The sequence below is a fragment of the Pseudophryne corroboree genome, chromosome 4, assembly GCF_028390025.1.
Source record: "Pseudophryne corroboree isolate aPseCor3 chromosome 4, aPseCor3.hap2, whole genome shotgun sequence".
Lineage (NCBI taxonomy): Eukaryota > Metazoa > Chordata > Amphibia > Anura > Myobatrachidae > Pseudophryne > Pseudophryne corroboree.
The window spans coordinates 690,693,223-690,721,169 of NC_086447.1; the positions used below are offsets into that span (position 1 = coordinate 690,693,223).

The following is a 27,947-nucleotide window of genomic DNA, read 5'->3' on the forward strand; positions in this document are numbered from 1 at the left end:
TGTGTCGACATGTATGAGGACGATATTGGTGTGGAGGCGGAGCAATTGCCAAATATGGGGATGTCACCTCCTAGGGGGTCGACACCAGAATGGATGCCTATATTTGTGGAATTACGGGATAGCGTCAACTCGCTTAAGCAGTCGTTTGACGACATGAGGCGGCCGGACAATCAATTAGTGCCTGTCCAGGCGCCTCAAACACCGTCACGGGCTGTAAAACGCCCTTTGCCTCAGTCAGTCGACACAGACCCAGACACAGGCACTGATTCCAGTGGTGACGGTGACGAATCAACCGTATTTTCCAGTAGGGCCACACGTTATATGATTTTGGCAATGAAGGAGGCGTTACATTTAACTGATACTACAGGTACCACTAAACAGGGTATTATGTGGGGTGTGAAAAAACTACCTATAGTTTTTCCTGAATCAGAAGAATTAAATGACGTGTGTGATGAAGCGTGGGTTGCCCCTGATAAAAAGCTGATAATTTCAAAGAAATTATTGGCATTATACCCTTTCCCGCCAGAGGTTAGGGAGCGCTGGGAAACACCTCCTAAGGTGGACAAGGCGCTAACACGCTTATCTAAACAAGTGGCGTTACCCTCTCCTGAGACGGCCGCACTTAAAGATCCATCAGATAGGAGGATGGAAAATATCCAAAAAAGTATATACACACATGCAGGTGTTATACTACGACCAGCTATAGCGACTGCCTGGATGTGCAGTGCTGGGGTAGTTTGGTCAGAGTCCCTGATTGAAAATATTGATACCCTGGACAGGGACAATATTCTACTGTCGTTAGAACAAATAAAGGATGCATTTCTTTATATGCGTGATGCACAGAGGGATATTTGCACACTGGCATCACGGGTAAGTGCTATGTCCATTTCGGCCAGAAGAGCTTTATGGACGCGACAGTGGACAGGCGATGCGGATTCAAAACGGCATATGGAAGTTTTGCCGTATAAAGGGGAGGAGTTATTTGGAGTCGGTCTATCAGATTTGGTGGCCACGGCTACAGCCGGGAAATCCACCTTTCTACCTCAAGTCACTCCCCAACAGAAAAAGGCACCGACTTTTCAACCGCAGCCCTTTCGTTCCTTTAAAAATAAGAGAGCAAAGGGCTATTCATATCTGCCACGAGGCAGAGGTCGAGGGAAGAGACAGCAACAGGCAGCTCCTTCCCAGGAACAGAAGCCCTCCCCGGCTTCTACAAAAGCCTCAGCATGACGCTGGGGCTTCTCAAGCGGACTCGGGGACGGTGGGCGGTCGTCTCAAAAATTACAGCGCGCAGTGGGCTCACTCGCAGGTAGATCCCTGGATCCTGCAGATAATATCTCAAGGGTACAGGTTGGAATTAGAGACAGATCCACCTCGCCGTTTCCTGAAGTCTGCTTTACCAACGTCCCTTTCCGAAAGGGAGACGGTTTTGGAAGCCATTCACAAGCTGTACTCTCAGCAGGTGATAGTCAAGGTACCTCTTCTACAACAAGGGAAGGGGTATTATTCCACTCTATTTGTGGTACCGAAGCCGGATGGCTCGGTAAGGCCTATTCTAAATCTGAAGTCCTTGAACCTGTACATAAAGAAGTTCAAGTTCAAGATGGAGTCACTCAGAGCAGTGATAGCGAACCTGGAAGAAGGGGACTTTATGGTATCCTTGGACATCAAGGATGCGTATCTCCACGTTCCAATTTACCCCTCACACCAGGGGTACCTCAGGTTCGTTGTACAAAACTGTCACTATCAGTTTCAGACGCTGCCGTTTGGTTTGTCCACGGCACCTCGGGTCCTTACAAAGGTAATGGCCGAGATGATGATTCTTCTTCGAAGAAAAGGCGTATTAATTATCCCATACTTGGACGATCTCCTAATAAGGGCAAGGTCCAGAGAACAGCTAGAGATGGGATTAGCACTATCTCAAGAGGTGCTAAAGCAGCACGGATGGATTCTGAATATTCCAAAATCCCAATTAATGCCGACAACTCGTCTGCTGTTCCTAGGGATGATTCTGGACACGGTTCAGAAAAAGGTTTTTCTTCCCGAGGAAAAAGCCAAGGAGTTATCCGACCTGGTCAGGAACCTCCTAAAACCAGGAAAGGTGTCTGTACATCAATGCACAAGAGTCCTGGGAAAAATGGTGGCTTCTTACGAAGCAATTCCATTCGGCAGATTCCATGCAAGAATTTTCCAAAGGGATCTGTTGGACAAATGGTCAGGGTCGCATCTTCAGATGCACCTGCGGATAACCCTGTCTCCAAGGACAAGGGTATCTCTTCTGTGGTGGTTGCAGAGGGCTCATCTATTGGAGGGCCGCAGATTCGGCATACAGGATTGGATCCTGGTGACCACGGACGCCAGCCTGAGAGGCTGGGGAGCAGTCACACAAGGAAGAAACTTCCAGGGAGTGTGGTCGAGCCTGGAAAAGTCTCTTCACATAAACATTCTGGAACTAAGAGCAATCTACAATGCTCTAAGCCAGGCGGAACCTCTGCTTCAAGGAAGACCGGTGTTGATCCAGTCGGACAACATCACGGCAGTCGCCCATGTAAACAGACAGGGCGGCACAAGAAGCAGGAGTGCAATGGCAGAAGCTGCCAGGATCCTTCGCTGGGCGGAGAATCACGTGATAGCACTGTCAGCAGTGTTCATCCCGGGCGTGGACAACTGGGAAGCAGACTTCCTCAGCAGACACGATCTTCACCCGGGAGAGTGGGGACTTCATCCAGAAGTTTTCCACATGCTAATAAACCGTTGGGAAAGACCAATGGTGGACATGATGGCGTCTCGCCTCAACAAAAAACTGGACAGGTATTGCGCCAGGTCAAGAGATCCGCAGGCAATAGCTGTGGACGCGCTGGTAACACCTTGGGTGTACCAGTCGGTGTATGTGTTTCCTCCTCTGCCTCTCATACCAAAGGTATTGAGAATCATACGGCAAAGCGGAGTAAGAACGATACTAGTGGCTCCGGATTGGCCAAGAAGGTCTTGGTACCCGGAACTTCAAGAGATGGTCACGGACGATCCGTGGCCTCTACCTCTGAGAAGGGACCTGCTTCAACAGGGTCCCTGTCTCTTTCAAGACTTACCGCGGCTGCGTTTGACGGCATGGCGGTTGAACGCCAGATCCTAAAAGGAAAAGGCATTCCAGAAGAAGTCATTCCTACCTTGATTAAGGCAAGAAAGGAAGTCACCGCGAAGCATTATCACCGCATTTGGCGGAAATATGTTGCGTGGTGCGAGGATCGGAGTGCTCCGACGGAGGAATTTCAACTGGGTCGTTTCCTACATTTCCTGCAATCAGGATTGTCTATGGGTCTCAAATTGGGATCTATTAAGGTTCAAATTTCGGCCCTGTCAATATTCTTCCAAAAAGAATTGGCCTCAGTCCCTGAGGTCCAGACTTTTGTCAAAGGAGTACTGCATATACAGCCTCCTGTGGTGCCTCCGGTGGCACCGTGGGATCTAAATGTAGTTTTAGATTTCCTCAAATCCCATTGGTTTGAACCACTAAAAAATGTGGATTTGAAATATCTCACATGGAAAGTGACTATGTTACTGGCCCTGGCTTCCGCCAGGAGAGTATCTGAACTGGCGGCTTTATCTTATAAAAGCCCTTATTTAATTTTCCATTCGGATAGGGCAGAGCTGCGGACGCGTCCGCATTTTCTCCCTAAGGTGGTATCAGCGTTTCACCTGAACCAGCCTATTGTAGTGCCTGCGGCTACAAGCGACTTGGAGGACTCCAAGTTGTTGGACGTTGTCAGAGCTTTAAAAATATACATTTCAAGGACGGCTGGAGTCAGAAAATCTGACTCGCTGTTTATACTGTATGCACCCAACAAGTTGGGTGCGCCTGCTTCTAAGCAGTCGATTGCTCGTTGGATTTGTAACGCAATTCAACTTGCACATTCTGTGGCAGGCCTGCCACAGCCTAAATCTGTTAAGGCCCATTCCACAAGGAAGGTGGGCTCATCTTGGGCGGCTGCCCGAGGGGTCTCGGCATTACAACTCTGCCGAGCAGCTACGTGGTCAGGGGAGAACACGTTTGTAAAATTCTACAAATTTGATACCCTGGCAAAAGAGGACCTGGAGTTCTCTCATTCGGTGCTGCAGAGTCATCCGCACTCTCCCGCCCGTTTGGGAGCTTTGGTATAATCCCCATGGTCCTTTCAGGAACCCCAGCATCCACTAGGACGATAGAGAAAATAAGAATTTACTTACCGATAATTCTATTTCTCGGAGTCCGTAGTGGATGCTGGGCGCCCATCCCAAGTGCGGATTATCTGCAATACTTGTACATAGTTATTGTTAACTAATTCGGGTTATTGTTTAGGGAGCCATCTTTCAGAGGCTCCTCTGTTATCATACTGTTAACTGGGTTTAGATCACAAGTTGTACGGTGTGATTGGTGTGGCTGGTATGAGTCTTACCCGGGATTCAAAATCCTCCCTTATTGTGTACGCTCGTCCGGGCACAGTACCTAACTGGAGTCTGGAGGAGGGTCATAGGGGGAGGAGCCAGTGCACACCACCTGATCTGGAAAAGCTTTACTTTTTGTGCCCTGTCTCCTGCGGAGCCGCTATTCCCCATGGTCCTTTCAGGAACCCCAGCATCCACTACGGACTCCGAGAAATAGAATTATCGGTAAGTAAATTCTTATTTTCTGCAGCGGGGTACAGTGTGTCCCACAGGGAATACATCGGGGTGTAGAGATGGATCTTGATCCAGTGGCACCAACAGGCTAAAGCTTTAGACTGTCCCAAGATGCATTGCGGGCCTCCTCTATAACCCTGCCTCCAGGCACTGTAAGCTCAGTTTTAGAGTTGGTGCCTGCATGAAGTAGGTCACTTAACAGGGGAACTGCGCTAGGCAGCCCTGAAAAAGCTTTTTAGAAGACTTCAAGGGCTGCAGCACTTCATATGCCAGTGTGACATACTGCGTTGCCGCTCCATCACCTCCCCAGCGGTGTTGCATACTCCCGCTGGCTCTGTTCCCGGGTACTTGCGGCGGAGGCGCTCTGGTTCCTAGGCACACCACCGCAGACGCTCTCCTGGATCGCGTGGCTGCTACTAAGGAAGGAGGTAAGAGGGTCCCCCAGGCAGGGCCCACCATTAAATCGCGTTCCGGTCGTGGTTTAAGGAGACTAACCGCGACGCTGTCGTGGACACTGTGACAGAGCAGGAACCCCACTATATCCACCAGGGCAGGGGAGCACTGGTCGGATAGTAAAATATCCACTTTAATAAGCTCAATGGTGGTGAGGACCAGCATAGGGGAAAAGGCGCTTGACCTGTAGCCCCTCCCCCAGCTCTGGGTGCCATCTACTGCTGGTGTTCCCACCCTGGAGCTGCCTTACACTCTCCCTCACTCCCCGACTGAGACTCTGGGTGCCATCTTCTCACAGTAGCTGCGACTGGTCTCCGGCCCTGCAGGGCAAGGTCTCCTGTGTAAATCCACCTGATTCATCAGCGCTGGTATTTTACAGACACTTTTAATATTCGACTCGTCATTTTAAGACAATGTTAGTTAAAAACAAGTGCACCTTACCAGAATATATTGTACGAGTATTCTGATATATATTTCCGGTCTCGGACTGTGCATTGTGATAGATATATATATATATATATATATATATATATATATATCCAATTGTCCACACCATGAGGCTCCAGCAGGGGCTTATGAAGCAGACCAGACCAGCACTCCTTTAACTTATGAGTTGTTTTAATGCTTTAAAAAACAATGTGCAATATGAGCATAGTTCAAGCATAATTGGCAATCCAGCAATAAAATTGTTAGTATCTCACGATTCCTCTGGGGTCCTCAGACCAAACCAGCTACAGTTCCCAACAGCTGTTTCGGACCATGCCGTCATCAGGTGAGTATCAACCATCTGCAGCCTACCAATGCTTCTTTTATATGCTAATAATCAGACTCAATTGTGTACACCTGTTATGCTAATCCCCAATCCACAATCCGTGCTCACCACCGTGATTCCGTTACCAAGGGAACCCGCCACCACCCTCACCGCCCACACCACACCCCCGTGTTTTCCTCCACCTCCCTGATCCCTCACTTACTGATTCCTTAGACTAGGCGCCGCCTGCACCGCTGTGTTACGCGTCATCGCGTGACACATCCGCGACACGCCGCGCACGTATGTGTTGCCTAGCAACACAACTGCGTCACGCGTCATCGCGACTAGTGTCCGTCAGATGACGCGCACACACGCGTTGCCCAGCAACCCGGTCAAACCAGGAAGCGTGTCCACAGTCAGGTTCCTGAGTAAGCCATCGACGGAGCATGTGTGTCAGTGTCAGGGTGTTGCCTAGCCACCACCGCACAACGTCCCCACAGTAGCTGCATCGACAGTGTATGGGATACATACATATGTAAAAATGAATATAATTAAATAGAATGCTGTGGCTGATGGCACACATCTCCTGGCCATGGGGCAAGTTAACCATATTATTTCCATAACCTAGCATTATAATAAACAACAGCCCCATCCAGCCTTAGTCTCCAAACAGATATGTCAATCAGCCACAGCATCCAATACCTATCCAATCAAAACAATATACATATAAGTACAAAATATTTACAATACAAACAAACAGTTTTGATCATGAAATTTAGACTGTGAGGTACATCACCACAGGCCTACAAAGGCTTATAAGTAGACAGTACTAATTTAAATAACGGCAAACCTGTTCCACCAGTATAAACAATCAATATTGTCACAAAAACGGTGAAAATGACAGTTCCTCATTTAGTCCATCCGGGGTTAATGTGTTCATCTGGTAGATCCATCTACATTCTTGTCTCAACAACAAGTTACCCCTATCCCCACCTCTTCTCAACGGTGGTACATGATCTAGTGGCATGAATCTGAAGTCCTTGATCAGGTGTCCACTGGCAACAAAATGTTTCGCCACTGGTGGAGTACTTGGCTCTATTTGCTGATAAGCTTTTTTTTATTGAAGACCGGTGCATTGAAATTCTTTCTTTGACCATCCGGATGGTCTTACCCACATAGAGCTTATTACATGGGCAAATGATGACATACGTCACATATCTGGTTTCGCATGTCATCCTATGTCGGAGTTGGTACTCGTCCCCCGGACTTGGATGCACAAAGCTTTTTCCTGTCCACATGAAGCTGCAGTTTGCACAGCTACCACATTTATAGGCTCCTTTTTGTGGACTTAACCAACCGGAACTTAAACCAACCCGTGGGCTGATGTCGGAGTACGTGACCCTTTCTTTCAGATTCCCACTTCTTTTGTAGCTGAACAGTGGGTATTACTACAATATCTGCTTAATACAGGGTCCGTCTGAACAATGTGCCAATGTTTAAGTATTGATTTTTTCACCAGGCCCGATGTTATAGCATAGGTACTAGCAAAGACCATCCGGTTTTCCGTGGATTTTCTCTCACGTGGTTTCAGCAGCTCCTCACGTTTCAAACTCAAGCATTTATCAATTGCTGTTTGTACTTCTCGCTGGTCATAACCGCGATCAACAAAGTTCTGCCCCATTTTTGCCAGAGCCCCAGGTACTTGTGTAATGTCAGAAGTGATTCGTGCCACTCTCACTAATTGGGAAAATGGAAGCCCCTTCTTGAGGGGTTGAGGGTGAAAACTTGTCGCTAAAAGTAACGTATATTTATCAGTTGGTTTTTTAAAAATATTCGTAGAGAAACAACCGTCCCTGATTCCCACTAGGACATCTAGGTACTCTATTTCCACAAAACTATATTTACAGGTAAATTTGATGGAACCAGGTCTGCCATAAAGATTATCAACAAAATCCAGTAGAGCCGTTTCACCACCAGTCCACAACAGGAACAGGTCATCTATGAACGTTACATAAAAAAATATAAATTTGGAAAATTTTGGATCCTGCATAATATTAAGCCGCTCAAAATCGTACATAAATAAATTTGCATATGAAGGGGCCATATTGGACCCCATAGCTGTCCCGTTTAACTGCAAATAAAATGAATTATCAAACAAAAAATAATTTTTATGCAAAATGATCTCTATCAGCAGTAACAAATAATCAATCGGTGGACCTCTATATTGTGGACTGGCGGTGACGGCACTTCTTACAGCATCTACACCTTCATTGTGTGCAATGTTGGTGTATAAACTGGTGACATCTAGTGTCACCAGCATACTCCCTATAGGAGGTGGACCACATGCCCCAAGCTTGTTAATGAAGTCCGACGTGTCTCTGATATAAAAGGGGGTATCCTGAACCACCGGCTGAAGGTGGTAATCAACAAATTGGGATAAGGGCTGTCCCAATGATCCATTAGACGATACAATGGGCCTACCCGGAGGATCCACCAAACTCTTATGTATCTTGGGTAAGATATACAAGAGGGGGATCCTCGGGTAGTCTTGGCTCAGAAACCTTGCGGTTTGTTCATCAATCCAACCATTAGTCTGTCCCAAGGAAATTATCGAATCAATCTCCCTTTTAAACTTGTCAGTCGGGTCAAAAGTGAGCTTTTTATAGCAGCTGATATCATTCAGCTGCCTAATGACTTCAGCAACATAATCACCCCTATTTAAAACAACTATACCCCCGCCCTTATCCGCAGGGCAGATGACAATGGCGGCATTGTTGCGTAGGGATTTAATAGATAAATATTCTTCTTTGCTGAGATTGGAATGTTTAATCCTAGCTCTCTGTAACAATGGTAATGTATCTCTCTTAACCAGACGCATGAACGTCTCAATAGAAGCATTTGAAGAGGGTGGGTCAAATACACTGGGAGTCTTGAATGGTATACACCTTTGCTCATTAGAAGATTTCTTACTAAAGAAATCCTTAAGTCTCAATTGCCTGTGGAATTTGTATAACTCTATTTTAAAATCAAATGGTTTCTGACTATACGTTTGTACAAAAGTTAAACCCTTGGACAGAACCTGTATTTCTGAATCAGTCAATTCATAAGATGACAGGTTAAATACCGCTATCTGCGGTTCCCTTTGGCATTCTTTTCCCCTATACTTTTTGTGTTTGACACCCCCTCTCCGTGTGTGTTTTCTACATCCTTGTCCCCGCCCCTTTGGCTGCGGGTGTACAGTTTCCCTCCTAAAAAAGTTTGTTTCTTTTGTTTACTGGATTGATCCGAATCACTTTGGCACGTGTTAGATTCAATATCTGTAAACTGCCTGGTTGGTCTCCTACGGAAAGTCTGTCCTGTATTCCATTGTCTACTAGGTTGTGACAATAACCATGGGTACACTCTAAGATCCCTATAGTCCTCTTTTACCTTTCTTTTTAAAAGCTAATAACTCAGCTCTAAATCCTGTCACCCTCTCCTCTAATTTAGCTAACCAATCGGTGTTAGTATCTGTTTGAAAACTTTCTAACCCAGATGCCTCACAAGCCCGCAATTCCTTTTCCACATTTTTCATATCACTATTGACCTGTTGTATCACTAAAAGCATTAGATCAAAGCTACATTGATTCAGGATAAGACACCACTGGCGACAAAACTCTTTACAATTACGTCCGCGAGTCGGCTGGTTTCTAATCCTAAACCCTCTGGGGATTAAATTATCTTTATGGTACTGTGATAGAGTAAACCCATGTAACTCCAACTCAACCAGCCTCTTACGTAAACGTAACAAATCATCATATATTTCCGATGGGCTATCCTGATCAAACGCTAATTGGTCTGTATTCGTGAATAGAATTTTCGACACATCCTTATCCAAAAATCTCTTTGTACCCGAGATGTCACCAGCACTAAATTACATGATCAAAATGGTCACACACTTAAAAGACTATTAGCACTCAGTCTAAAACAAACAACAGTAAATAACAAACACTGTAAAACTGTGGTGCAGTTTTGAATCCAATTGCGGAAATCAATAAACAGATGGAAAAAAACGCACTTCACCAAGTCACAGAATGTCAGGTGCCAGGTCAACTAATAGCATATCCAATTGTCTACACCATGAGGCTCCAGCAGGGGCTTATGAAGCAGACCAGACCAGCACTCCTTTAACTTAATAGTTGTTTTAATGCTTTGAAAAACAATGTGCAATATGAGCATAGTTCAAGCATAATTGGCAATCCAGCAATAAAATTTTTAGTATCTCACGATTCCTCTGGGGTCCTCAGACCAAACCAGCTACAGCTCCCAACAGCTGTTTTGGACCATGCCGTCATCAGGGGAGTATCAACCATCTGCAGCCTACCAATGCTTCTTTTATATGCTAATAATCAGACTCCATTGTGTACACCTGTTATGCTAATCCCCAATCCACAATCCGTGCTCACCACCGTGATTCCGTTGCCAAGGGAATATATATATATATATATATATATATATAGATATATATATATAGATAGATATATATAGATAGATATAGATATAGATATATCTAGCTACATATATATATGTATTATATTTACTAATCTGGTGCAGTTTTATTGTCTGACTAAAATAATTATCTGCATTGTTAATGTGACTGTGTGTGCCTGTATCTGCTGTGTGGATTTCACTTTCAGTGTATCCCAGCTATATCTATCACTGTATCCTGTACCCTCTGACTAAGTACATCAGGGTCTCGTATATAGTGCTTCACAGTATATACCGTTAAGTGTATTCTACGGTGTACTCGGTCACGTCATTACGGATTTATTCGCTGGTGTTGTGTACTGTGTACTCAGTCACTTCATAAAGGATTTATTCACTGGTGGTGTGTAATGTGTACGCAGTCACATAGTACCAGATTTATTCGCTGGTGTACGCTGTCACATACTAGGGGATTTATTCGCAGGTATTGTACTCTGTCGGGCTGTATCGTACTCATACGCTCTGCAGTTGCATTCACTCAAATGTCTAACACAAAGGGCGGGAAATCCACGGACGCTCCTATATCATGCAGCGCATGCGCAAGGGATTTGCCTGAGAGAGAAGCTTCGAAGGATGGTCTGTGTAATACGTGCTATACATCTCCCAGTCAGTCCGCAGCTCCTGTAACCAATCAGGAGCCACCTTGGGCGGCATTCTCATCTATGCTCAATACGCTTGTGACACGCCTTGCGCACCCTATGGGAACTCCTGTGCCATTGCAGCCACATATTGTCCCTGTGGTAAATCTGCCCTGGGCGGATGCTCGGTCTACCCAGATACAACAATTGAATCAATCTTTGGTTAGACAAAAACTTACCCCACGTCTCTCTGGGTTCAAGGGGTCATCTAAGTGGGCCGCTTTCTCCGTCCATTCCACTAATATCTCCAATACTTCTGATGAGGATGGGGGGTATACTGATCTGTCAGACACTGATACAGTTGCTTCTGATGAGGAACCTACAACTCAGGTTGATGTCCCTGACCTAGTGGAGGCTATTAAGCGGATTCTACAAATCGATGATGATGTAGATCCCACTACTGCATCTAAGAAACCTGATAAGTCAGAAGGTAGCTAAAGTAGTCTTGCCGCATTCTGACCATTTAGTAGACATATGTCAGGAACCCTGGTCTTCTCCAGGGAAGAAATTCTCCCTGTCTAAAAAAAATGCTAGCTCGTTATCCTCTCCCTGCTGAGGTGTAATATTTGGAAAAATTCACCACCGGTGGACTCCCATGTCACCGGTCTTGTGGTGTTATCTACTCTAACAAGAAAAACGGCTGCGCTGAATGTCAGAAATGTAATGAAGAGAGAGCCAACATGTAAAATATAAAATATCAAAATTTAATGAGAGAATAAATATAGCGTATGATAAGGACAATAAAAACAATGAAGAATGGATGAATTATGCTAAATAGCTTGTCTCAAAGTGTCAACACAATTCAAGGACTTATAACATACTGCAGCTGTAGTATATAGAGCTGAAGTCCATGTTCCGCAGCTGACAATGAATGCTGCTGGAACGGGAAAACAGTCAGGAGCGTACCCGTCTGGGAGCACTGAGCGTTGCACCAAATGTGTGACACCTGAGCAAGGTGTGTAGAGAGGCGGGTCCTAACGCGTTTCGTCACGCTCCTGACTGTTCCCGTTTCCAGCGGCCGCTGCCATTCACGCCGCCTAAGCCAGCTTACAGCATACAGCATTTCATCCCCTCTCCGCTGCACAGCACTTGTGGGCAACGCAGGACATCCGACCGGGGACGCCCGGCAAACGGACCAGCCCACCGGAGAGGTATCAATTACTGAATGTTTACTGGCCACATAAAGTCTATCTATCATTGGAGCTCAAACATTGCACCCACTGTTCATCGTTGTGCACACTCAGCAGCATTCATTGTCAGCTGCTGAACATTGACTTCAGCTCTATATACTACAGCTGCAGTATGTTATAAGTCCTTGAATTGTGTTGACACTTTGAGACAAGCTATTTAGCATAATTCATCCATTCTTCATTGTTTTTATTGTCATTATCATACGCTATATTTATTTTCTCATTAAATTTTTATATTTTACACGTTGGCTCTCTCCATTACATTTCTGACATTCAACGCAGCCGTTTTTCTTGTTATCTTTCTGCTACATTATTACACATAGTTGTCCGGCTAGCGCAGGATTTCAGAAATGTGTTTCTAGTATACACTTAATTCATGTGATTATCCTCTGCTGAGGCGCTTTTTCAGCAGTCAATTTATTTCGGTGTCATCTACTCTGCCTGTCACCACTGTCACCTCTGAAGGAACCGACAGATAAGCATTTGGAGGGATGCCTGAAGTGTATTTACTCCCTTACATGTGCTTTACATAGACCCACTATAGCAGCCTCCTGGGCCACAAAAGGAATTGAAGCATGGGCTCAGTCAATAGAGGATGAGTTGCCTCAGGATATATCTGACACTGCCAGACAATATCTGTCTCATATTACCACCGACTCCCAATATATTCAGGAGGTGTCCTCTGAGGCAGGTGTAATGGTGGCCAAGGCGTCGACTACGTCCATCTTGGCTCGCTGAATTCTGTGGTTGAGGTCATGGAAGGTGGACCTATATGCCAAAAAGACCTTGGAGGTACTTCTTTTTAAGGGAGACATCCTATTTTGGGATGATCTGAATAAGATCGTGATGACTTAGCGGCTGCTAAGATGCATTTCTTCCGAATACTGATCCTTCCTCACAGAAGGCAAAGAGTTGTCAGCATCCGGGGTCTTACCGGAATGCTGAGGGTCGCGGGGCTGGCTTCACGGGCGGCTGGGCAGCGGCGGAGGAGGGCTGCAGCGCTGGGTCCGGGGGGAAGGCAGCGGTAATGGCGGTGAGGGGGTCCGCTCGTGGTGGCGGGACGTCGCTGCAGCGGCTCCCTCTCGCTAAACCGTTGCCTAGGAGACATGGGGCAGTGTGCAGCATGATCATGGAAAAGGTCTGCATTACTGGGCGCCGCCATGTTGGAGACCAAGTTTCTGGTATAACTCTGGTTCCTGGTTCTTCCAGCCAATCTAGGGAAACTTCTTCCTATAAAAGGGGGCTGGTTTAGGACAGGAATGCCAGTGCTTCAAGTTACAACCCTGTTGTAGGTGCTTTAGCCTGTGCTCCCAGGATTCCTGCTGTATGCTGGTACTTCTAACCCTGCTTAGCCGGTTCTCAGTTGTTGCTGCAGTCCTGCCATCCCTAGCCTGCTGCGGCCTGTGGAGACGCTCCTGGAAAACCCGGTCCAGTAAGACCTTCTGGGCACGGACGACCCCGGGTCTCCTGCTTCGTCCTTCGAGCCACAGTCTGCAGATCCTTGTCTCCAGCCAAGTCCTCGAACAACCGTTCACAGTCCTCAGTTCGTTGTCCCCAGCCTTGTCTGACAAGCCACAGTCTACAGTTCTCAGTCTCCAGCCACGTCCTTGAACCACCGTCCTCAGCCCCTTACCCACAGACTCGTCTTGCAAATCTCCGCCCTCGGTTCTTTGTCTTCAGCTACGTCTACAACCATCATTCACAGTTCTGCAGTTCATTATTTACAACTTCACCTTTCAAACAACAAACCCGCAGTTCTTTGTCTACAACTACGTTCCAAGTCATCGTCCACCAGCCACAGTTCTCATCCTCCGCCCCGTCCTCAAGAACTACAACCCACAGACTCTGAGCCCTGCCTACGTCCCTCATTACCCCTTGCTACATGAGAAGGAACTATATTCAACCCCCTCGTCTTGTTCATCCCCAGTCTAATCTCTCCTTGGGCGAGTCTCAGCTGCCGGATCCTCAAACCTCGCTAAACGTGACAGTAAGCACTGCCCCAATGGATTCGACGGGTGATCAGGCCTCAGGAGGGTATTCAACCGCAGATATCTGGTCTCACTTGAGTAAGCAGGAGGCCACTCAGTCTCAAATTGTGCAGTTCATGCAGAGTATGTCCGAACGTCTCAACTCTCTCTGTGCTGCAATGACGGCTCCTCAAGTATCTACGGCTGCTCCCACATTAGCACCCCCGGCTCCGCTTCCTCCGGTACCAGTACCACTTCCACGGTTGCATTTGCTATCTCCCAGTAAGTTCGATGGGAACCCAAAGCAATGCCGCGGGTTTCTCAACCAGTACGAAATCCAGTTCGAACTACAGTCAGTCAACTTTCCATCAGCACGAACCAAGGTGGCCTATATAATTTCTTTGCTTACTGGGCAAGCATTGGAATGGGCGTCACCATTGTGGGAGAGGTCGGATCCCATCCTGTGTAACTACTCAGAGTTTGTGGCCGCCTTTCGAAGAATCTTCGACGAACCGGGCAGGATGTCTGCCGCTTCATTGGAGATCCTGCGGCAGGGCACGCGTACGTACGTACGTACGTACGTACGGTCAGTCAGTACGTGATCCAGTTTCGTACTCTCGCCTCAGAACTGAACTAGAATGAGGAGGCTCTCATCGCATCTTTCTGGAGCGGTCTCTCCGAAAATATCAAAGATGACCTCGCGACTCAGGACGTACCTGATAAGTTGGACAAGTTAATTTCCCTATTCAATAAATTAGACCTGAGATACAGAGAAAGCTGTATGGAGAGATCACGGTCTGATCGTCCCAGGCCTCGAGTCGTTCTTCCGCCAACCCCATCATCTCCAACTACCGAAGAACCCATGCAGATCAATCGTTCCCATCTCTCCAACGAAGAACGTCAGAGACGGCGACAAGGAACCTATGCCTGTACTGTGGTGCATCTGATCATTTTGTTAAATCTTGTAGCCAATGTCCGGGAAACGCCCGCTCCTAGCTTGTGCCGGAGAGGTCAAGTTAGGAGAATTCTCAGAATTACTTGTCAAGAAAGAGTCCGTCCTGTTAACTCACCTAGAACTCCCTTCCTCCTCTCTTCTCATCCCTGCACTACTTGACTCCGGAGCCGCCGAAAGCTTTATTACATCAGCTTTGGTCAAACGGTCCGGGATACAAACGGTCCGTTTGGAGCGTACCATTTCAATTACTGCTGTGGATGGAAGTCATATTCCTGAGGGGATTATCACTCTTCATACTATTCCTCTTAAGATGAAGGTCGGAGTACTTCATTCGGAATACATCTCTTTCCTAGTAATTCCTAAAGCCTCTCACGAACTGATCCTAGGACTTCCATGGTTAGTTAAACACAATCCCCACATAGATTGGCAAACCATGGATGTTCTCTCCTGGGGACGGAACTGCTTCCAGAACTGTTTTCCCTCAGTAAGACCTCTCTGTTCTTCTAGCCCTTCCAGCCTTCCTGCGGAATACCAGGCCTTCCAAGATGTTTTTAGTAAGCATTGGGCGGACACCTTGCCGCCGCATCGCACTTGGGACTGCCCCATTGATCTGGTATCAGGCAAGACTCCTCCTCGGGGACGAATCTACCCTCTCTCACTCCCTGAGACACAGGCCATGTCGGAGTATATCCGGGAGAACTTGGATAAAGGGTTCATCAGGTCTTCCACCTCTCCGGCCGTGGCAGGGTTTTTCTTCGTCAAAAAGAAGGATGGGGGTCTGCGGCCCTGTATTGACTATAGAGGTCTCAACGACATAACAATTAAGAACAGATATCCGTTGCCTCTAATTCCAGAACTGTTCGACCGTGTTAAAGGAGCTACTGTATTTACGAAGTTGGACTTACGGGGGGCCTACAATCTTATTCCTATTCGCCCAGGTGACGAATGGAAGACTGCATTTAATACCCGCGACAGCCATTACGAATACCTGGTAATGCCTTTTGGCCTATGTAACGCCCCAGCCGTCTTTCAAGAATTCGTTAATGACATCTTTAGAGACCTCCTCTATAACTGCTTGGTGGTGTATTTGGATGACATCCTCATCTTTCTAGGGATCTGAAGACCCATCGAGAACAAGTCAAATAAGTTCTAAGTCGTTTACGGAGAAATCAATTATTCTGCAAGTTAGAGAAGTGCACCTTCGAAGTACCCACAATTCAATTCCTTGGTTATAACCTCTCAGGGCAGAGGTTACAGATGGATCCTGCTAAAGTCCAGGCGATTCAGGATTGGTCGCTTCCAGCTACCCTTAAGGGAGTTCAACGCTTCCTGGGGTTCGCCAACTTCTATCGAAGATTCATTCAGAATTATTCCTCTGTCATAGCTCCCATAACAGCATTAACTAGAAGAGGGGCCGATCCGGCCAAGTGGTCTCCAGAGGCTTTAGAAGCCTTCTCGTCATTAAAGAAGGCCTTCATGACCGCAACTGTTCTTTGACAACCTGATCTCAGCCGCCCATTCCTGGTGGAGGTCGATGCCTCCACGGTAGGAGTAGGAGCAGTATTATCCCAGCTCTTTGAGGACAAGAAAGTCGATCCGTGTGCGTTCTTCTCACGAAGATTCTCCCCCGCTGAGCAGAATTACGCTATTGGGGAACAAGAGTTACTGGCAATAAAATTTAGCCTTTGAGGAGTGGAGGTACTTGTTGGAGGGAGCTCAGCATCCAATCTCGGTGACCACGGATCACAAGAGCCTCCTGTATCTGCAATCAGCTCGATGTCTAAACCCACGCCAAGCAAGATGGGCACTCTTCTTAACCCGTTTCAACTTTAAACTTAGTTACCGACCAGGCCCCCTCAACAAAAAGGCAGATGCATTATCCCGTTCCCTAAGTTCTGAAGAACCCTCTGACTGTTCAAAGGAACCATTCATCTTGGAGTCCACCTCTTTTTCAGCAACTAACACCTCTCCACTTCCTCCTTCAGGAAAAATCTTCGTTGCACCAAATCTTCGCAAGAAACTGCTTACATGGGCTCACTCCTCATCCTTCATGGATCATGCGGGTGGTCATAAAACGCTCAAATTCATTCAGCGCTCCTACTGGTGGCCTCATCTTAGGATTGATGTTCAGGAATTCGTGGCTGCCTGTCCAAAGTGTGCTCACATAAAAGTCCCAATGGTCCTCCAGCCAGGTTGCTCCATCCGTTACCTGTGCCGCAAAGACCATGGATGCATATTTCTATGGACTTTATTACTGATTTGCCTATGTCTGGCAGACGAAATACCGTATGGGTCATAGTTGACCAGTTCTCTAAGATGGCACACTTCGTTCCGCTGGCTAGTCTTCCATCAGCATCTCAGTTGGCAAAACTATTTATAGCAGAGATTTTCCGACTCCATGGTCTACCGCAGGAGATCGTGTCTGATAGAGGTCCCCAGTTTGTGGCTAAGTTTTGGAGATCCCTATGTTCTGCTCTTGGCATAAAATGTAATTTCTCCTCAGGATATCATCCCCAAACGGATGGTCAAACAGAGAGAGTGAACCAGGACCTGGAGACATTTCTACGTTTATTCATGTCCTCCTCTCAGGATGACTGGCTGGACTTTCTCCCATTCGCAGAATTCGCCCATAACAATCTCTATCACTCTGCTACAAAGTCTTCTCCATTTTTTATTAATTACGGTTATCATCCGAAAGTTCCTAAATTCCAATTTTTGCCTACGCTTGAGGTCCCTGCCGCAGAATCAGCACTTCGACAGTTTGCTAAAACCTGGAAACAAGTTCACAAGGCCTTGCTCAAGACATCCAAAAAATATAAGACCTGCGCGGATCTGAAGCGAAGAGCTGTACCAAGTCTTAAAGTGGGAGATCGGGTTTGGGTTTCCACATGTAATCTAAGATTGAAGGTTCCTACTAAAAAGTTTGCTCCCAGGTTTATTGGGCCCTACCCAATCGAGAAAGTTTTGAATCCTGTGGCTTACAAAGTGAAGTTGCCTCCGCATTTGAGAATCCCTAACGCTTTTCATATTTCTCTCAAAACCGTTGGTACTCAATCGATTCAGAGCTGCTCTCCCTAAATCACCCAAGATCCAATCACAAGCAGACGAATTTGAGATTCACAAGATCCTCGACTCCCGCAGACGATATGGTCGCCTCCAGTACCTTGTTGATTGGAAGGGATATGGACCTGAGGAAAGGTCCTGGGTAGAGGCAGATGACGTCCATGCCCCAAGACTTCTTCGGACATTTCATGCCAAATTTTCAGCTAACCCATATAGGTGTCCGGAGTCCACCCGCAAAGGGGGGTACTGTCAGCGACCGGGGTCTTACCGGAACGCTGAGGGTCGCGAGGCTGGCTTCACGGGCGGCTGGACAGTGGCGGCGGAGGGCTGCAGCGCTGGGTCCGGGGGGAAGGCAGCGATAATGGCGGTGAGGGGGCCCGCTAGTCCCTGCAGGACACCGCTGCAGCGGCTCCCTCTCGCTAAACAGTTGCCTAGGAAACCAGGGGCAGGGTGCAGCATGATCATGGAAAAGGTCTGCATTACTGGGCGCTGCCATGTTGTAGACCAAGTTTCTGGTATAATTCTTGTTCCTGGTTCTTCCAGCCAATCCAGGGAAACTTCTTCCTATAAAAGGGGGCTGGTTTAGGACAGGAACGCCAGTGCTTCAAGTTACAACTCTGTTGTAGGTGCTTTAGCCTGTGCTCCCAGGATTCCTGCTGTATTCTGGTACTTCTAACCCTGCTTAGCCGGTTCTCAGTTGTTGCTGCAGTCCTGCCGTCCCTAGCCTCCTGCTGCCTGTGGAGACGCTCCTGGAAAACCCGGTCCAGTAAGACCTTCTGGGCACGGACGACCCCGGGTCTCCTGCTTCGTCCTTCGAGCCACAGTCTGCAGATCCTTGTCTCCAGCCAAGTCCTCGAACCACCGTTCACAGTCCTCAGTTCGTTGTCCCCAGCCTTGTCTGACAAGCCACAGTCTACAGTTCTCAGTCTCCAGCCACGTCCTTGAACCACCGTCCTCAGCCCCTTACCCACAGACTCGTCTTGCAAATCTCCGCCCTCGGTTCTTTGTCTTCAGCTACGTCTACAACCATCATTCACAGTTCTGCAGTTCATTATTTACAACTTCACCTTTCAAACAACAAACCCGCAGTTCTTTGTCTACAACTACGTTCCAAGTCATCGTCCACCAGCCACAGTTCTCATCCTCCGCCCCGTCCTCAAGAACTACAACCCACAGACTCTGAACCCCGCCTACGTCCCTCATTACCCCTTGCTACATGAGAAGGAACTATATTCAACCCCCTCGTCTTGTTCATCCCCAGTCTAATCTCTCCTTGGGCGAGTCTCAGCTGCCGTATCCTCAAACCTCGCTAGACGTGACAAGAGTACCACTTTTTGTTCCTTTCGACCTCAAGGGAAAGCAAAAGGTCAGACATACCCGAGACCAGCTCGTGCTCCCAAAACCACTAAGCCCAAAACAATCCTGGGCCGCCCGTCAGCCTGCTTCCAAACAAGACAAGCCTGCTGGATGACGGGGCGGGCCTCTCCCTGGGAAATCCCAGGGTGCGAGGCCGACTTCTGGAGTTCATCCAGATCTGGTTAAAGACCACTTCAGATGCTTGGGTGCAAGAAGTCGTCTCTCACGGGTACGCAATCTCTTTCAAGAGACGTCCTCCTCGCCAGTACCAAACGAAGTTTATTACTTCAGACCCGTTGAAGGCACAAGCTCTACACCTGGTTGTGCATTCCATTCTGGATACGGGAGTGGTTGTGCTGGTAGCCCTGCCCCAGAGAAGCGGAGGATACTACTCAACCCTGTTTCTAGTCCCAAAACCCAGTGGGTCTTTCCGGCCTTTAGTCAACCTCAAATCACTGAACAAATCTGTGAGAGTGTACAAGTTCCGTAAGGAAATGCTGCGTTCGATTGTACTGGCCATGGAACCCGGAGATTATTTGGTATCCCTGGATATACAAGATGCTTATCTGCATATACCCATTGCTATATCGCATCAGCAATATCTGCGGTTTGCTATTGGCATCCTTCACTATCCGTTCTTTATGACCGTGATGATGGCTCATCTGCGTCGTCAGGGAATCAGGATCCTGCCGTATATGGACGACTTGCTGATCCTGGCGAACTCCCAAGGTGTCCTCCTCAGTCATCTGCAACTAACGGTATGCTTCCTACAAGCCCACGGGTGGCTCGTCAACTGGAAGAAGTCCTCGCTGGTCCCTGCTCTGACAAGATCAGATACTTCCTCTCTCGCCCAAGAGTGTCAATACACTCAGCGATGCAAGTACTAGGCTTCATGGTGTCGGCTTTCGACATGGTAGAGTACACTCAATTTCATTCCCGCCCTCTACAAAGGTTAATCCTTTCCAAGTGGGATAGCCTGCCTCATCGGATCAGGTCTCAGATGATGTCCTTGACTCTGGAGGTTCGCCTATCCCTGGGCTGGTGGCTACAGGACTAGCAGTTGAGCAGGAGCCGTCCTTTTTGGATCCCCAACTGGGTCCTACTGACTACAGACGCCAGTCTGAGGGGTTGGGGCGCGGTGCCTGAGCAATACTCTCTCCAGGGTCAGTGAACCGAGGAGGAATATCTTCCGATAAACATTCTAGAATTGTGGGCAGGGTTCAATGCTTTGACTCTTGCCCTGCCTCTGATACAGAACAGGCCTGTTCAAGTACAGTTAGGCAGCGCTACCACGATGGCATACATAAACCATCAAGGCGGCATTCGAAGCCGCATAGCAATGATGGTAGTGTAAAATCTTTTGTTGGGTGGAACGCCATCTGCTAGCAATATCGGCAGTGTTCATTCCGGGAGTGCTCGACTGAGAAACGGATTTCCTCAATCGTCAGGACTTACAGGCCGGAGAGTGGAGTTTTCATCAGGAAGTCTTTCCTTGTGGACAAGTGGGGTCTACCAGATGTAGACCTGATGGCATCCCGACACAATCACAAGGTTCCGGTCTTCGGATCAAGGACAGCGGATCCTCAAGCAGTGTTTGTGGACGCACTGGCAATTCCATGGAACTTTTGGCTGCCCTACGTGTTCCTTCAGTGTCACTACTGCCGAGGGTACTATGGAAGTTCAAGCAAGAAGGAGGAATACTACTTCTAGTCACTCCAGCGTGGCCCAGATGGCATTGGTTCTCAGACCTGCAGGGTCTGTCGATAGAGCGTCCTCTTCTACTTCCTCGGCCCTTGTGTCTACCCGAACCTGGCCAGACTGGCTTTGATGCTTCACTCCTGAGGACCGAAGGATTCTCAGAGGTGGTTATCCAAACTATGCTAAAGGCCCGCAAACAGGCTTCTGCACAGATTTATTATAGGGTCTGGAATTCTTACTTTACCTGGTGTGCTGCTAAGAATTACGATGCTTCCAAGTTTAGTACTTAGAGACTTCTGTTTTTTTGCAACAAGGCCTGGATTTATGACTTCGTCTGGCCTCCCTCAAGGTTCACATATCTGCCTTGTCGGTGTGGTTTCAGAGAAAAATTGCATCTATACCTGACGTTCATACATTCACTCAGGGTGTACTGCGGATTCAGCCTTCCTATGTCCCTCCTGTGGCTCCATGGGATCTGTTTGTTGTCCTGAATGCCCTGCAAGAGTCTCCATTTGAACCTCTTGAATCAGTGGACCATAAATGGCTTACAGCTGAGGTCCTGTTTCTGCTAGCTATTGCCTCTGCTAGAAGGGTGTCGGACTTAGGCACTTTGTCATGTCGTTCCCCCCTTTTTGATCTTTCATCGTGGTCAAGCAGTTCTTAGAACTCGCCCTGGTTGTTTACCTACGGTGGTGTTATCTTTTCACCTTAATCAAGAGATTGTGGTTCCAGCCTTCATCTCTGCTGAATTGTCCTCCAAAGAGCGGTCTTTGGATGTGGTATGGGCTCTCCGTATATATGTGGAGAGGATTGCCTCTATCAGGAGGTCAGATACCGTCTTTGTACTGTTTGGTTTCCACAAACGTGGCTGGCCTGCGAATAAGCAAACCTTGGCCAGATGGATTAGAATGGTGATTGCACAAGCTTATGCGCAGGCTGGACTCCCAGCTCCTGCTGCTATTAAAGCCCATTCTACTTGGTCTGTTGGACCCACCTGGACGGCCCGCCGTGGCACGTCCGCAGAACAATTGTGCAAGGCGGCAACATGGTCCTCAATGAACATGTTTATTAGGTTCTATGCTTTTGATACTTCCGCCTCCCAGGAGGCTTCCTTTGGACACCAGGTTCTCATACCTGCTAAGGTGCGTCCCCTCCCTAGAGGAACTGCTTTAGGACATCCTTGATGTATTCCCTGTGGAACACCGTGTACCCTGCTGCAGAAAAGTAGAATTATGGTAAGACTTACCATGGTTAAATCTCTTTCTGTGAGGTACACTGGGTTCCACAGGGCGCCCACCCTGACGCACTTAGCTTCCTCTGACGCACTTAGCGCAGCCCCCCTGTTAAGTGACATGCTTCATGCAGGCACCAACTCTAAAACTGAGCTCACAGTGCCTGGAGGCGGGGTTATAGAGGAGGCCCCGCAATGCATCTTGGGACAGTCTAAAGCTTTAGCCTGTTGGTGCCTCTGGATCAAGATCCATCTCTACACCCCAATGTATTCCCTGTGGAACCCAGTGTACCTCGCAAAAAGATTTAACCATGGTAATTCTACCATAAATCTCCTTTTTCACTGGTTTATGTTGCTAGTGAAGGGAACCGTGGTAGAATGGCTAGCCCACTGCGTATGTTAGATTTGGGCAAGCAGTAGCTCTACAACCATTGTTAAACAGGTCACAGCATGCTTTACCTTCTAGAAGAATTGTAGTTCCATATAATCTGTTGCAAACTCCCTGGTTGCCTAGCTCTGGTCAATGTTTAGCAACTTCATGTTAAGATGTCTATCTATATGACTACAGTACTCCATTGCCTTGCTAAGTCAATTCACGGCCATGAAAGCATTAGCGTTTCTCTAATGGATGCAATGTGTGCGGTGCACATGGACCCCTACGTCCAAGTGGGCCCACACTGTAGTCGAGCACTGCAGCGCAGCAATGAAATTGGGCTCCGTAGGCATTTTTCCGGAGACCTGCGCATATGCAGTAGACTCCGGCACAATGCCGGAGTCTGCTGCACCGTGGAGAAGAGGGGGTGCCCTCCAAGAGTCTGTGCACGGGCCCCCTCCTCTGTTAAACGCCCCTGCCTGAAAGTGAAGTGATGTAATGATAATTTAAGTTATCAAACCTTTTTATCTCCACTCACAGGCTTTACAGAAATCATGAACATAAACATAACACAAAGGTTTACTGTAGCTTTGCAGAAAATACAGAAAATCATGAGCACAATAGAGTTGAGACAGCCATTTTGGGTCATAAATACCAAGAGCAGGTAGAGTCTCTCATATCCAAAATTCTTGGGATCAGAAGCATTTCTGATTTTTCCGTATTTTGGATTATTTGCATACCGTGATGAGATATCTTGGGAATGGGACCCAAGTTTAAACATGGAAATAAATTTGTTTCACACACAAACACATACATATAGCCTGAAGGTCATTTATACAATTTTTTTTTTAGTTTTGTGCATGAAACAAAGTTTTTATACCTCGAACCATCCAAAAGCAAAGGTGTCACTATATTTCAGATGCATTCATTTTTTTTATTTATTTAAGTGTTTTGGATATGGGAGACTCAACCTGTATTATGCAGGGCCGGTTCTGTACTTTATAGCGCCCAGGGCAAAAGTTTCCTTTGGTGTGCTACCTCCCCCATATTCAAAATAGGGACAGTGCACAAAAATATAGGGACATGGGTTCATGGGGAAGGGAACGTGGCCATAAAGTACTACTATTTGCTCCTAGCAACAAAGGTACCACGGGAGGCAGTTATCTTGATCACACTACATAGGATATACTGAGTTGACTAGGAAATGCTGGTTGAAATTACACGTGATCGGATACAGATATGTATATGTCTGAACTGACATTCTTCTAATAGTTTGTTTTATCTTCCAGGAATTTATTAATCAACTTTTGTCCCGGATACGAGGAATGCGAAAATTGAGTCCCCCTCAGAAGAAGGATATATAAACTTGCCATGACCTTCATAATCTTAAAATATACACCAAGGAAATCAAGATCACAATATTTTAAGGATAAGTTCTTTCTGGAGAACAATGTTGCTGTTTTATGGAGGGTAGGGTGATATCCTCCTGTAGTTCTTTACATAATACTCAACTTGTTTATGTGGTAGTTAATAAAGTTGTTTTGTTTTTTCATGTTTGTTTTTTACAAGTTTATTTCGAGCCAATGTTAAAGTAATGCAGGTAAACCAAATGCCATCATTTTTATTTTACAATGTTTAGAGTTGGACTTGTAGACATGTGTATGGCTACGTGCATTTAAATGAACAGTACAACAATCAGAACCTCTAAACCAGAGGAGCATTTGGATTACAATAAATGTGCTCCGGTGTCTTCTCAATTTCATATAAACTCTTCTGTACATGAATTTACAGCGCTTACTATACATTTAGCCTTTATTCTGCCAGTAGTCTTAATTGCTGGTGTATAGTAATGCTTTTATCATCACACCTTTTTTTTTTTTCCTTTTAAATTAAATTTATATTCAATGTATTTGTTTTGAATGCAAATAGTGTCCTTTCAAATTCAGGTGAATAAATAAATGTTGCACCTTAAATGACATTTGGATTTATAAAACTCAAATTCTATGCAAAATAAAAAGTCATACACATCAAAATGGCATTACAAATGTAAAGATAAATAACTTTACTTTTGGACTGAATTATGAAAAAAAAAAGTTTGACAAATGTGTTTTTTGAATGACAAAACACTGAATATCCTTTTGCCTACATCTTGAAAAGGTTTAATTATTATTATTATAATTAATATTATTATTTTTAATTTTTTTTACCGTAGTAAGGGTTTTTATTTTTTGCCTCTTGGCATAGCAGTCAACTTCAGGGTATTGGTAGAGTGGCACTTTGACAGCTTGTGAGTTTCCAGCTATGGGGCCGATTCAATTGTAGCGTGTGCCACCAGCTGGCCGTCTGAAGGAATGGGCATCTATTGGAGCTATTCAATTGTTGCTGCGATAGACGCCCATTAGCCGCAGCAGTCACATTTTTTGTTCTTGCACAAACGTGTTTAAAAAGTCCATAGTTTGGGTGCCCAAACTTGGACTTTGGACGCCCATTCAGACTTTCTAGAAGGGTTTAGCTGCTTTGCACGGCTATACCTGGAGCTGACAGGTGGCTTAACTGGCAGTGGGCATCTGATCGGAGCAACAATTGAATAGCTCCGAACAATCTAATCATCCCCTAAGTGTGTTTATCATTTACTTTAGTGTATCAACACAGAAGCATTATGTTAACACAAACCTTTATCTTGCTGGAAACTGGCTAGTGGTCAAAGCGCCAGTGTTGGTACTACCCTTTACTTGGCCTTTTAGATTCTCTAATTTTATTTTATTTTCTAAAAGGGGTGGTTTACAAAGGCCAAAACCCAGTAATAGGATCACTCAATGGGGGGAGTTCAATTGTTTGAAAAGTCGGTGGGTGTCTGTTTTTTCCTGTCTATTAGATAGGAAAAAACAGACACCCAACTGACTTTTCAAACAATTGAATACCACACAATACAGTACATTTCTAAAATGTTTTTCTATAGTTTGAAATACGAATACGTATTGGAAACCAATAAATGTGTTTAGCTTTTAGCTTTCCACATTGTGCAGTTTTTGTTGCCAAAGAGACGCACCTTCCTGGGTTCTCTTTATAAGAAGCTTTTGTTTTACAGGTCATGCCTTGCTTGACGAGGTCTAAGGATATTACCAGCACTTTATTCAAGAGGTTGTATCACAAATTTTGTGACTTTCAGTTATTGTGGTTAGAACTGCTGCAATCAAAAATAAATACAAATTATCGGCGGGATATAATGCAGTCTGAGATCGCCGGATTTTTAAAGGGACAATCGCTTAAATGGCAAAACCATGCTTTGTAAGTGATTGTCCTTTTAAAAAAAACACATCAGAGATCGGTCGGCAACCCGCGCCTCCAGCGATCTGACTGCATTACAACCCGCCAAACAAACATTCTAACCACAATATATTTATTGAAGTAATCTCTGTGTATTTGTATATTTTGTGTTAAGAATTGGTGATACTACCTCTTTTAATGATCTAAAAGCACTGCATTTAAAAGCCAGCTTGTAATGCTTCTATAGGTCTGCCAATCTAAGAATGATTTTATAGCAATATTTGCACGGTTGACCCATAGTGTCACTTTTTAAATTCTTTTTATTAAATGTGTGTGAGAGAGATACAGCAGTGTGGGTGATACAATACTTTTTTTTTTTTTCCTTCACAAACCGGAATTTCACACAAATTAATGCCGATAAAGCATTACATATAAATGGTGCTCTAAACATATTTTCAGATTAGATAATGATTGAGTTTTCAGTGGCAAGCTTTTTTTTTTTTCTTTTTATATTGTATTGTTGACTGATTTTTTATTTACTAGGTATTTGCTGAAATAAACAGTGGATATATTAGTGGTATTTCCTGTGTTTGTATTTTGTCTAGAACCAAGTGCCTTTAATAAATTGTACTTTTTTGTGAACACAAGCATGAACGTATCGGAGAAATACGGATACCTTTATTTATCTACATGCATGAGAATCTAGGTGTGTGTGAAGTTGTTCATCCATTGAACTGAGTAGAGAACAAATAAATTTGCCAGCAGTGTTTATTCTAGGTGCGGTGGCAACATGGTAAATGACAGATAGTAAAAAACAAATATTGTACAAGGTGTTCTCACCAAGCAGATATAGTACTGCATGCGCAGTGGAATCAGCCATTAAACTACACCCTTGTATACAAAACATACATGTCCCTAATTTCAGGTGCCCACAATGTACCACACTTAGTAGATCCATGGACTTACCTAATGTTGCCACATCCCAGGCAATGCCCATGAATGGACCGTAATGATACAAGTCTGAGAGTGAAACTGTACAAAGGTATGCTCACTACTGGACTCGTGTAGACTTCATAGAACAAGAATATTGAATAAAATACCATGCGCCAAAATGGCTGCCCTCTGGTCTCAAAAATGGAAAGGAAGTGTCGCCTGTCACTTCAAATTAGATACAGTCATAGGAAAATCACCATTTGAGTCCATGAGCGCTCATGAAAGAAAAGGAAAAAAGAACATACATAGTGTATACCATTTTCTCATTTAGTATTTCACTATTAGGAAAATATCAAATCTCCCCTACCAGAATGATTGGTCTACCTTAAATTGGTAGACAGACACACTTTTTATAAAGCTGAGGTTTGGCCCATCAGAATTCCTCCTTATCAAGTCTCCTCATCAGCATGGTGCACCCGGAAAGAGAAATCAAACTCCAATAGTGCAACACCGTTTTATTAAAACACATAAACTTTGAAGATATAGATGGTCTCTCACCAATTGAAATGGTCCACCATACGGCAGACAAAAACAGCAAGGTTAAGGTGATAAACACAGGCGTCCCTGGAACCCGCAGTTCAAATCCAATGGTGAAGTCACAAATATTCTCCAAGGACAATCCTCCCGCCAACGCGTTTTGACACGTCCTGTGTCTTTCTCAAGGCATTGTGAGGATTACCATTTGAACCTATTTATACCCAATCCAATTCCACTTTACACAAACCTATTTCCAGACATGGATTCACTGCAAACTAATATTCCTATCCTATACATGTAACCCTCTCCATTCCTCAAGTCCACTCCTTCATTTAACACTGTTGAAGACTCCCGC

The 27,947-nt window shown here is 45.8% G+C and overlaps 1 protein-coding gene across 1 annotated transcript in view; it reads left to right on the plus strand.

Moving 5' to 3' along the window:
• Window positions 1-24,407, plus strand: part of PPP1R14C (protein phosphatase 1 regulatory inhibitor subunit 14C) — a 266,349-nt gene extending 241,942 nt beyond the window's left edge. The window contains exon 4 of the mRNA XM_063917903.1: window positions 24,145-24,407. Within this exon, the coding sequence (XP_063773973.1) occupies window positions 24,145-24,219 (75 nt within the window). The 3' untranslated portion in view covers window positions 24,220-24,407. The remainder of the gene's footprint in view (window positions 1-24,144) is intronic.
• The last annotated feature ends 3,540 nt before the right edge of the window (window positions 24,408-27,947 follow it).